At 41.1% G+C, this 13,393-nt stretch overlaps 1 protein-coding gene across 2 annotated transcripts in view; it reads right to left on the bottom strand.

Moving 5' to 3' along the window:
* The window catches only part of fbxw4 (F-box and WD repeat domain containing 4), a 64,254-nt gene extending 52,427 nt beyond the window's left edge, over positions 1-11,827 (bottom strand). For both annotated transcript variants that reach the window (XM_086121743.1, XM_086121742.1), the window contains exons 1-3: positions 11,480-11,827; positions 3,944-4,039; positions 1,463-1,648 (exon numbers count right to left, since the gene is read on the bottom strand). In XM_086121743.1, the coding sequence (XP_085977869.1) occupies positions 1,463-1,648; positions 3,944-4,039; positions 11,480-11,664 (467 nt within the window). In that variant the 5' untranslated portion in view covers positions 11,665-11,827. The remainder of the gene's footprint in view (positions 1-1,462; positions 1,649-3,943; positions 4,040-11,479) is intronic.
* Positions 11,828-13,393: the final 1,566 nt, after the last annotated feature.

The raw sequence follows: 13,393 nt of genomic DNA on the forward strand, positions 1-13,393 counted from the left end.
AAATGAAGATAATACCACAAGCATAGTTAACAACTGACTAAACGAAGGAAGGAAACAAGCAAGACTTCTCAGGATATTTGGCCCCTTGTGGATGTGAGCCCACGAGGTTTGTGTCTTTTTGTTAAATCAATTGTCTTCATTGTTACAGCTGCAGCGGTTTTGAGGGCTCTATATAAATAAAACTGTATTGTGTTGTATTGTATTCCCTTTAGCATTGCTCCATCTAGTAGATGCATAGCGCAACCGTGACCACTATTGTCGCTTCTATTCTATGCACCTTATAATGCAATGCGCCCTATATAGGAAACCGTTTTAAAATAGGCCATTCATTGAATGTGTGCCTTATAATCTGAAGCAGAAAATACAGTCATTAGTTTTCAAGTGAGTGACATTATTGCTCTGTTTTATTATTTATTATCATTTTTACTCTCCTTTATTAACCACTCGCAAAGGTAGTGGAATAAACGGAGGCCACAAAACCACTCTTTTATCATTGCTTTTTTCACTTGTTGTATTTTGCAGTCAATAAAAAACTGGACAACAGCGTTTTAATTTCTCGATCGTCCTGGACATCGATGTCTATTTACGCCAGACTTAAAAAAGTCCTGAAATGGACCAACTGAAAATAAAATAAATCCACTGTATCCTTTGGATTTACCTAATTCAGACATGTACATATGTTACACATGAAAAATGGTAAACTGAAACACTATATAGCTACCTTTAGGTCTCCGTTCACACAGAGCGGGCTGCTAAAGTGTGCCTAAAAAATACTTTTGCAGATTCACGGACGATTGTCTGTATGGTCTGCCGCAAGCACTCTCACCTGCATGCTTCGACAGCAACGAGGCCAATGTGTGGCATTTCACGTATGAAAATATTACCAAAAGAAAAAAAAAAAAAGACCTTTACCTTTATCTTCCACTTCATCACATCAAGAACTCCAAAACCCGACAGTACTATATTGTAGTGTCGAGTTTTGGAGTACACTCATTCATAACTACTCTGAAATGCCCCCCCCCCGCCACCCCCACCTCCAAAGAAAAAGAAAATATGGATTGAAAACAAACCACTCTATAAACCGATGTTGATTGCAGTAGCCTCAAAATGTCAGGGTTTTTTTTAAAAGTACGGTTTGGAAGTGAATTTTCAATCATAGTCCGTTATCGTCCTTCATATCGTAAATCAAGCTTCGGCCGCCCAGTGACAGGACGGAGAAACTCACTCGTCATGGGGGCCTGCGGGAAGGCTTTCCGAAGGTGAATGTATGACCTGATTGGCTAAGAACCAGTAATTTCAATGTTGTGTGTGTGTGTGTGTGTGTGTGTGTGTGTGGTTGACGCCTGCACCAGAGGTATTGAAGGTGTTGGACAAAATAATATGTGCAACACACACACACACACACACACACACACACACACACACACACACACACACACACACCTTGTCAAAAGAAGACTACCTTCCACCGCTGATCAGATGAGAGTCAGTCAGAACAAATCTGCAGACATCTGCCTGGTGCCCAGAGTAGACTTTTACAGGGTTATACCGTATCTTCTTGCAGCCATGGCGCAGTGGGTAGGATCTAATTTCTGCAGCCTGAGACAAAAATAGTGTGTCTCCATCCAGCTGTATCCATGGCAACAATCTACAGAAATAATTAAAAGTAAAGTTAGGATGACAACATTGTGTATCATATTTTGGATATTAGAGAAACATGTATGAACTGGTCATGATTATCAATGATGGAGGGGTTACAGGTATCCTACTTCGTGTCCTGCAAATGGACTGTTTATACAAAATACACAAACCATAAACAAAACGTTTTGACCACTTGCACAAAATCCTGAATCAATAATTCAAATGTTCTGCCTTTCCAACAATAATACAGTACTTAGTTTTGACCACCACTGTCAAGGAGGTATTCACTTAAGCTTTTTTTAACCATTGTTTTAATGGACAGTCATACCTCGGTTTTCGACCATAATCTGTTCCAGAAGGCTGTTCGAAAACCCAAACCACTCTTTAAAAAAAAAAAATCTTTATAGAATACGTCTGCTCACAATGGAACACTACACCTTAGACGAGGAAGTGACACTTCCTCGTCTAAGGAAGGCGAGAGGAGTCAAGTGGCGCATTCAAGTGGGCTGAGTTTGGTCGAGAACCGATTTTCCGTCGTAATCCGAGGCATAAAAAACTTTAAATTTTTGGTCAAAAACAGTGATGTTCGAAAACTGAGGTTTGACTGTAATTTGTGCAGTGAAGATGTGTAGTGACAACATTTTCACCCACGGATGTCAACTCTTCGATTGGGGGATATTATATTACACCTGCATAACTGCCAACCGACAGAAGTTCACTTTCAAAACCATTTGTTTGAATTTCCATACTTTCAAAATTATGTCAAGAACATTACCGCAAGGCAGTTATTGCATTAGTAAGATACCCATCCATCTATCCGCTAGGGTGGAATGTATGCTGGAGCCTATCCCAGCTGTCTTCAGGCAGCAGGCAGGGGACACCCTGAACTGGTTGCCAGACAATCGCAGGACACACATACACAAATAACCATTTGTGCTCACAATCACACTCAAGGACAATTTAGAGTGTTCCATTAACCTGCCATTCAGGTTTTTGTCTGTACTGTGACAAGGACGAGAATTTAATCAAAGTTACGCTCTTTAGTTGATGATATCTATCCATTCATATATTATCCGAGCTGCTTATCTTCAAAGGGTTGCGGGTGTGCTGGAGCAGCTGTCTTCGGGCAGTTAAGCGAGGCACCCCAATAATAGTTAAAATGGTGGTAAATATTAGAAGATAACTGGTGCTTTCGTATAATTGTGAGTGATTGAAAAGCGGGGCAAAATGGCCAAAATTAGATAACACAAAAGTAAGGGGGGGGGGGGGGGGGGCTCCTCTATATGGGAGGTTTGACTATGTTTGCCTTGGGACCGAACTGACGAACTACTGCCTTGGGGTGAGCCAGTGACATCCCTCAGCAGCCTGACACCAGTTTGTGATTAGCTCCTCATGCACTAAAGAAGGCGGCAGCTATTATTTGCAAGAACTCATCAGAATTGCATGACACATTGACCATGGAAACTTCATACGTACAGTACGTGGCGGTAATATGCTTCAATTTGGCGCCAAGCGGGTCCCCGCAGCTGCTGGCTGCACAGCGCGTCTTTCTCCATCAATTATGAGACACCCCGCAGCTGGGAAGGCCCGCCTCCCAAGTCTCCACTCAGTGCCAAACTGAAGCATTTTAAAAAGTGGAGGGAAAATTAAACCCTTCTGCAGCAGCAACCACTCTATGAATGAAAATTAACTGTGAGGACCATGTTAACAACACTGCTGCATCTGCGAGTGGTGTGCTGTCAAACACAAATTGCAGTATCCAGGAACTAATTTTGTTCGTTTTCAACCCGTCTGAGCAATTTGTCCCAGGTTTTGCTTTTAATATCCAAACGACTAACCAAATGCGAAAGAGTTAGTGTTTAGTGATTTCTGTCCAAAAAAAAATCTGGATGATCCATAACATTTGGCAGCTCTGCATATGCAAGGATATGGCTCTTGAGAACCGGAAGGTCAAGGTTTGAGTCCCAGTGTGGAAATTGACAATTACATGTTCGAGAGATGCTAGTCTGCTTCCTGATGACTGTTAAGGTGCACTTGAGCATGCCACAGACCACCCAACCCTACCTCAGGAAGTGCAGCACTTTTGCATGCCTCAAAACTGTGACCTGTGTGATCTGTGTAATTTGGTCCTCTGTAGTATCCAACATAAAATGTTTATAGCAGAGTGCAAGCAAAATTTCCACTTGCATGATAATCATTTGTATATTAGAAATGACAAATTGTGAATGTGTATATGAGTATTTCCGGACACATTGTATAAGTTACATTAGATGACATTACAAAAATGAAAACCATCACTTACTTTGTTTTCCATTTCAAAGGAGTCGATCTTTTACAGACACCGTCACACCAGTTTTGAGCAATCTTCACTCGGTCCTTAAGCAGGATGTGAGGATATCTGCAGTCGTAGAAGTGACAGTGAAATATTATTATATCATCTCCACTACACATGGTCGTTGAGTGTTAGTGCTGTATTGATTGAGAACCCCATCTGTCTGAAGGTAGGTATTCCTACTACATATATGTATGTAGCTTTCATATACCTCATAAAAGCTTTGAGGTATATGAAATTAAACCAAAACAAAAAACCTACCTAACAATTTGAAAATCTTGAGTCTCCATTACTCTCAAGAATGGGAATAGCAAGTAACCGTTAACACCCTATGTGTCCCGAAGTGCGTATTTTTGCCCGATATTTCAGGTATCTGCAATTAATCCGATTTTTTTTTTTTTACTTTTACTTCCTACATTTGAAATCGATATATATCGTATCTACTCCTTACTTTGTCAAAATAAGCTTTTTATTTTGTATGAGATGTAAAAAAAGTGAATACAACAACAGTTACATATTGACAGGGAGCGCCAAATGTATATGTACAGGGTTCGACATTAACGGTGGCCCAAGTGACTATGTCGGGCGACCTGAAATTTACTAATGGTGGCTGGGCCACCACTACAAATTTCTAGGGCCCGACCAATGATTTGGCCAATTGTTCTTACTTTTGAGTGTTCTAACCTTTTAGAGCAGTTGCGTGATTCTAATGTTTACTTAATTAGCTGATTAACAAAATATCAATGGAGTTATTATCAATGATTGTGACATGGATCAAATTGTTAGATCACTCGAGGTGACATGCCATTCAAGGCTAATTTGTTTATTATTTACCGGCAATGCTTATAGCAGCACAATCGTTGTGAAGGATTTGGCCTGGATGTTATTATATTTTACAGGCAACTGAGAGTCACGGTTTGTTAATGAAAATAATAATGACTAAAAAAAGTGCAACATAAATATAACATAAATCCACACACGTCCGACCGATACGTCAAGAAAAGCCCAATAAGCCCTACGCACGCGAATGTGCTCGGGAATTGGGAGGCTATTGACAATCGTCCGTGAATTGAGGAGGTTATTTGGCACAACCGTGTTGACTTTTTGTTTGATTTTAATTTAATCTCACTTGAAACAGGAAGCATGAAGTTGACATTTGTGAAGTTAGGAGGATTTCATCCACACATACGGTTCATTTGTTATGAATGGCAATAAAGTGATGTCATCGGTAATCAGACCCAAGGGTGGGCCATCGGGGCCTTGCCTCCCCACCAAGTTACTTTTGTCCTCCTCCCCCCAACTTGAGGCTTGAGTCTCAGAAAAGTATTTTCTTTATTTATTTTTGTAGAAAACGCTACAAAGTCCTACTCTGTTTACCTTTTCAATGGTTAATTATTTGCATACTTTGTATGTGTAAAGTTGTGTGAGAAGCGAGTTCACGTGATTTCGGCATGCGCGGTGTAATTTGTGGTTCGAGGACTGGAGACAGCGTGTGCGGCACAGTAGGGAGTCTGGGGCTAGCGTGCGCACGGTGTTGTAAAATCGTTCATCAGTGTGTGTTGATGACCGGCAACTTGTGTCATTCTTATTTACGTGTCTGTTAGCACATTGTTAGAGCTAACCATTATGTGTTCCACCTAAATGTTTAGTTCTGAATTTTGTACAAGGTTTCCAAAGTACCCACATGAGCGTGTAGTGATCAATTAATTTTTGGTATGTCGTGAAGTCAGGTACCCAAAGGGCACCAATCCAGTGTTACAATATGAGCACAAACCAGAAGTGCTGCATAAATGTTGGGAGCTGAACCACACTTGGTTTAATATGGCTAGTTAAGTGAAAGTGTCATAACTTTTGTGGTGTACACACATTTATTGGCCACATAAACACACCCAGACCCTAATACCTATAGCCCACAATAGTGTAAGACAAAAATTTGTCTTATCTTTTACTACAAATTACATTGTTTTATTTTGAATTATATTATTTATCATCTTTTATTATTTATTATGAGTCACAATATTATGATCTTTTATTATTCATTATTCTTATCACTATATTTTATTTTGTTTAGCCAAGTGGCATCATGCCAGCAGTGAAGGAAGTGACGATTTCTGTTGATCTGCTGTTTTGTGATCATTTTTCAGGAGACCCCAAAACGAGGATGTTTCTTCAATCTCTGGAGCTGTGTGAGGTCCCATCCTGCTTCAAACAGTCTACCATCATCCCAGTTCCCAAGAAATCGGCAACATCGGAACTGAACGACTATAGGCCTGTCGCCCTGACGTCTGTGGTCATGAAGTCCTTTGAACGCCTTGTGCTGAACCACCTAAAGAACGTCACCGGACCCCTGCTGGACCCTCTCCAGTTTGCCTACCGGGCAAACAGGTCTGTGGAAGACGCAGTCAACATAGGTCTGCACTACATCCTCGAGCACCTTGACAGCACAGGGACCTATGCAAGGATTCTGTTTGTGGATTTCAGCTCTGCGTTCAACACCATCATCCCGGAACTCCTCACCCCCAAACTTCTCCACCTCGGTGTGTCCCCTACGATCTGCCAGTGGATCCTCAGCTTCCTGACGGGACGGACACAACAGGTGAGACTGGGAGCAACAACATCATCAATACGCACCACCAGCACTGGAGCCCCACAGGGATGTGTCCTCTCTCCACTGCTCTTCTCTCTCTACACAAACGATTGCACCTCAACAGATCCAGCTGTCAAACTCATAAAGTTCGCAGACGACACCACGGTCATCGGTCTCATCAAAGACGGCGACGAGTCTGCGTACCGCCAACAAGTGGAGCAGCTGGAGCTCTGGTGCAGCCGACACAACCTCGGGCTGAACACGCTCAAGACTGTAGAGATGATCGTGGACTTCAGGAAACATTCTTCTCCACAGTTGCCCCTCACACTATCCAACTGCCCTGTGTCAACCGTCGAGACCTTCAAGTTCCTGGGAATCACAGTCTCCCAGGACATGAAGTGGGAAGTCAACACCATCTCCATCCTGAAAAGGGCCCGGCAGAGGATGTACTTCCTGAGGCTGCTGAGGAAGCATGGCCTGCCACAGGAGGTGCTACGACAGTTCTACACGGCAGTCATCGAATCAATCCTGTGTTCTTCCATCACGGTTTGGTTTGGGGCCGCCACAAAAAAGGACAAAATCCGACTTCAACGGACAGTTAGGACGGCGGAAAAAATCGTTGGCACCGCCCTACCCACTCTTGAGGACTTGCACACTGCAAGAATCAAGACAAGGGCACGGAAAATCCTCCTGGATCCCCCGCACCCTGCCCAGCACCTTTTCCAGCTACTCCCCTCAGGCAGACGCTACAGATCCATGCGCACCAAATCCAGTAGACACTTAAACAGCTTCTTCCCTCTAGCCATTAACTCCTTAAACAGTCACTGACGTAGTCACTCTTCTTGTACTACAAATACTGCTACTGGTTACTCTAAAATGGTTCAATGATTTGTTGTTTACGATGATACTAATGCAGCGTGTTATACCGGAGACAAATTCCTTGTGTGTTCTACATACTTGGCCAATAAAGATGATTCTGATTCTGATTGCATCATCAAAGAAAGCAAGCCATTGCCAACAGTGGTGAATAATTTGTAAAAAGAACACACATGTATGGGGACCGACTAATATAGATTTTTAAAAAATATTTAATTCATTGAATTGTGATACGAGGTATCAGCCCAATCCCAGCGATATACAGGGTGATTCTGGCACATGCTACAGGGCCAAAAAGCTTCATGTAGAACACTGATGTGGCTTCAAAAATTCACTTGTACTGGCCTGCCACATCAGGAAAAAAATGTTTTGATGATTTCACACAGTTTTTTTTCCGGTACAGTATATTTATTTTCACATGACGGCAAAAAATATACAGTGCCAACAACGGGTGTGGTGGAGGCAGATATTGCTCAGGAGCTGGAGAGGAGGATTTATCGTATCATACAGTATTTGAGTTTAATTCCACTTTAAACACCACGTTAACGTGTGTTGTGATAGTTCATCCAAGAAGATGATCAATTTGTGATGTGCGCTAAGATGTGACATCATGTTTAATTGTCGTCTACATGAAAAAAAACCCCAACATCTGTTCTCTTTGAGGTTATGTCTGGTGAGAGGCGCTAAAATATAAACAGAGGAGGTAGGATCGAGGAGGTTGCAAATAAAGAAATGAGATTTGGCTTCAGTGGCTGTGTCTATTCTGTTTACTGCACTTGTAGGATAAATGAGATCACACTCCGCATCGCCATCATTAGCCGTAGCTGATCACGCAACATTTCTTGGCCAAAATATCACTGGTCAATTTGTGGCAGTTATTGTGCGTAATTTGTGATTTCCTTTGTGATTTGTGATATTATAATCCCCTCAGACTGTTAAACAAAAACAAGAAAGTGGTTGGACAAATTCATACAGTATGGATTCTTTAACGCTCGCAACTTCACTGCATGATTGGCAATGCCAAGTGTTCTTTAGGTTAGCCAGCATGAGCAAAACTGGAGTCAGCACTTTCTTAAGCTGCATGGAGATAGGAAATACAAGAATACAGCACGCTGAAATCATGGCAAAGAATGCCAGTTTGAGTTACAAAAATAAATAAATAAAATACGATGCCTGTTCTTCGCTTTGTAGCCAGTAGCAAATTGATCCTTAAAGCTTCATATTACGTTGCATACCTAGTAGCAAAGTAGGGCAAGATAATGATACCGTTTTTTTACAGCCTATCTTAGTGAGCAATCCTTTACAAAGTCGGTAGACACAAAAAACAAAGGAACACTTTTTTTTTTTGCAAAAATGATTTGACAGTGGAACTTGCCAAGGAGCCGGATTGTTCTGATTTTATCTCTGCAAGGAAAGTGGAGCTGAAACGAGTCCTCAAGTAATTTGGGTACTTTGATTTAAAAAAATGCTCTCTTTTCTGCCTTGGGTACCCACACTTACGTATGTGTACATTGCCAAGACTTTTAAGCTAATCACAGCAACAATTATTTATGCTATGCATGACAGTAACGTAAAGTATCTAAATGAAATGCCGCCAACACAGTAAGAAGACCAACTTCAAAATAAACCTAACCTTACCAATAATATATGGGCATCATTTAAGTTGCGGCGTCACGGCATACTTCCAGACTCTGTTTGGGACCATTTGCCTTCATAAACTGTTGCTACCGACTTCAACAACATGTCATGAAATAAAGTTTAATCGCTAATTAAGGGCACTAAAAAAAAAACAACTTAATTACATTGACACTGTATTGCAGAGGTGTCAAACTCAAGGCCGGGGCCCAGATCTGGCCCGCCACATCATTTTATGTGGCCCGCGAAAGTAAATCAAACATGTCAGCTTCCATGATGCTTCCTAAAATCTGGACCAACATTTCAAATCCTCATATGGAATAAATAAGAGAGATATTGTAAGTATTTCCTTGTTACCAAACATTCATTACCATTAACTTAACCAATAGTTGAATAAACCTTTATTCTTGACTCCTTCATATGGTTTCACAGTCATAACGGCCCTCCAACAGTAACTATAGGAAACAGTAACTACAATGTAGTGATCCCTCGTTTATCGCGGTTAATGGGGACCAAAACCACCATAGAGCAACATATACAGTACTGTACTGTACTCCATGTATATGTTTGTTTGTTTGTTGAACATAAAACATATATACAGTAATAATTTGACAGAAAATAAGGTAGATAAAAAAAAAGTAAAAAGAAAGAAATCAATCTTCATTCAACACAGTTATTATGTTCAAGGGAGTAGGAAGAAATAAAAAACTTATCTAGTCCTACCCCGTTATGTGATTATATCTAATAAATCATTTTTATATCAATCAGAAAAGAAAAAAGTAAGAAGAAAGAAGTCTCCATTAAGGCTCATACTTTACCCTTAACCGTGATATTTTTACAACTTTTGGTTTGTATCGGGATTATATACTTCCACACCCTGACACTCTTGTGTCAATTTTCTCTTGTATTCATAATGGATATTTATATACCTTTCTCTATTTATCAACTTAGTTCTGATTTATCATTATATTTAATGTTTTGAATTTATCATTTTAACTCTGATTGATGTAGGTTGTTTGTACTATTTTTTTGAATTTGTTTTTGAACTCAGCAAGCGATTTACTCATTTTCAGGTCCGTTTTGAGATTATTCCACAGATTAACACCTTTGATAGATACACTTCTTTGCTTGATGTTTGTTCTTGTTTTGAGTTTTTTGAATAAATTGGTACCTCTTAAATCATAGCTGCTTTCTCGAATTTCGAAAAAATTCTGAATGTTTTGGCAGAGCAGGTTATTGTGTGCTTTGTACATTAATTGGGCGGTTTTAAAGTCAACCAGGTCATAAAATTTGAATGTATATGTTTGAAAAAATCCGCGATGCACTCAAGCCGCGATAAACGAACCGCGAAATAGCGAGGGGTCACTGTAACCCATGACAAAAATGTGTTTGACACCACTGATGTATTGTAAAGTGTCTGCTGACTGCGTTTAGAGACGGATCCAGCACTAGCAAGCGCTATCTTAGCTAGCAAGCGATCAAGTACTCCATATAGGCCGGCGCAAGCCGTCGGATTACTTCTCAAAGGCAGTATATGTACAGCGCTGTGAAAAAGTATTAAGAACCACCGGGTTAGGGTTGGACAGTGGTTTTGATCATTGTGTAACAATAGTTATAGATAATAATAATAGATCAGTGTGTCATTATAGTTCCAAGACTTGTGCAACAAAAGATTTATTCAAAAGCCCAAATACAAATTATGACTTGTCCTCTTCACTGTGGGCCAGATGATCAACCAAGTGATACGACTGTACTTCGTTCAAGGAGTGGGAAGAGGCTTGAGTTGTGGCAGGACAACTCATTGTTGCCTTAATGCCCTGAGCTTCCAACAGTTCCGAGCTGGGAAGAATGTGCCATGCTGGAGCAACCTCCCTCCTAACCCGACCCGTCTTGCTGTGATTACCACCCACTCTTTACCAAGCTCAAGGGGGTTCTGGGACAACAGAGCTGCAGAGGACCCCGTTCCCGGGAGTTCATTAGGGCAATGCAGAGAAGGCTGGGAAAGTGCATTACAGTCCAGGGGTATTACTTTGACAGGGAAAAGTTGTACAGTAGTTCGGAATTGAAATATATCTTTTGTTACCCCAGTCATTAAACTTTTCTGACACAAATTGTAACTTAACTTTAACCACCCATGTGTGTAGCAGTAGTAGTTGCGATTGTTTTTTCCATTATGCTGAGTTAAAGAAAACGGGTAATGTACTGATATAATTAAGAATTGTGATTTACTTTTGGACCTAAACACATTTCAGTGTGAACTTTTCTTACTTTGACAAATAGATAAATGTGTACGTGTTTATTACAGTGTGACAGAACCCATTCATCCAATCCACCACTCCATCAAGGGTAGCATGCTTGTGCTTAATGCTAAGTCAAAATACACACAACACTTGCGTGACTTATCTTACATGTCTGTCCAATATCGAGTTATTCCAGTGTTTAGCAACCCTTTGGCAATATTCTTCCACACCACATCGCGGCTAACAATGTGGCAAATCACTTTAGAAACCTGAGAGAGACGACTCAGTGTTTTACAGTCCAAATAAGACAGTATGTGATACAAAACATCCTCTGGGAGCTCAAACAGCAACATGCTAGGAGCTTTGAAAGCACTCTGCTGTGCTCTCCGTACACACGACGGAGTACAGAGAACTGTGCGGTGGTACAGAACTGGTTGTTTTAAAAAGCAAGTTAAAATAGCACAATACGACCAGTCGTTGATCAACGCAGAAGAGGACAGCGGCAGTCCAGGCACTTCCTGTAAAGTTCCGGAGACGTTGTGATGACGACGGCGTGACGCAACGTACGTGATGACGTACCTGCCGCCCTTCTCTCCTGCAAATACACTTCGCCGAAGATATCCATCATCTATCCATTTTCAACCCCGTTTATCCTGAACAGGGTAACGCGGAGTTACTGGAGCCTGTCCCGGATGAAGGCGTGCCACCTTGAACTGGTTGCCAGTCAGTCGCAGGGCATATATAGAGACAAACAACCATTCACGCACACACCCACACCGTCATTTAGTGGAAACCGATTCTACGCTGCCCTCACTCAAATCAATCGAGTGTTGTCATTACACAAACAGTGACTAGATATACATATTGTTGACTGATTCTACAAGGGAAAATACAACTGACATTGGCACACCCACACTCACACCCCCCCACACACACACAAATTCTCTGAGTATTGTTTGGGTTTATTTCTCCCACCGAATGCTAATTTAACACTCTAAATGGTCCCTGTTTGTCCATGTGTTCCAGTTTAGGGCGTACTGAATTAAGTATTCGATTGATTGTTTTTAGTTGTCATACATTTGCTTATTATTAATAATAGATTGTTTATGCTCGCAAAGAAGCTTATGCCTTTAATGATAAATTGATTATGCCTGCACTGAAGAACGCTTATGCTTTTAATAAAGATATAATACTTTTGATCATTATATACTCACATTTATAATCAAGAATGCTTAGTGCACTGTGTGGTAGTTTAGGGACGCAACCACCTTTCTGAGAAAGTGGTTGGAAAGAGATAAGTATTAAGACTAAACAGGAGCAAGGTTGGACGTGGATGGAACTGTCAACATCAGCTGCAACTTGGTGTTTTTGTAATGATGGCACACATGTACGTAATTTTCACTCACATACACACACATAGTCAAACAAGTTCAGTGTGCCTTCAACAGCCCTCATCCTTTAGGTTGGACACCCCCATGTATTAGATTCCCAATAAATGAGAGGGCGAGCGGGGAGATCCTGGGGTGACGTGCTCGTCCCCCCCGGTACTAGAATTGAGTCTCCTGTCTCCTCCTTGTGTTTTATGTCAAATTGATGGACCTGACATGAAAGCACCGAGGCGTGTGAAGATTTACACACTCGCCACCTGCATCCCTCTGATGACAAGCGAACCACGTATGATGTTCTTTCCTTTGCTTTGGGCCAATAAGATTGCCCAACAGCAAATTTTAACCATTTTCGACAGTGTCTCCCTAAATGTATTTTTTACACTAGTTTCAAAATCATCCTTATGTTAAAACATGAGGTTTTTGAGATATTTCTTTTTGTTGTTTTGTTAAATGTGGCCTATAAAAGCTTGCCAAATACGGATTTTACTGTGCGTTGCAATTTATAGCTTTGACTTTTCAAGAAAAAAAAATCCACCATTTGCTGAACCCAACACTTATTTTATAAATATTACATCTTCTTATTATTATTGCCCATCCATCCATCCATCCATTTTCTGAAGGGTCGTGGGGCACGCTGTGGCCTACCCAGCTGTCTTCGGGCAGTACACAACAGACGCAGGGGCGGGTGGCCATT

Source organism: Hippocampus guttulatus, chromosome 10 (assembly GCF_054856545.1).
Source record: "Hippocampus guttulatus isolate MCC_2025c chromosome 10, RoL_Hgut_1.0, whole genome shotgun sequence".
Taxonomy (NCBI): Eukaryota; Metazoa; Chordata; class Actinopteri; order Syngnathiformes; family Syngnathidae; genus Hippocampus; species Hippocampus guttulatus.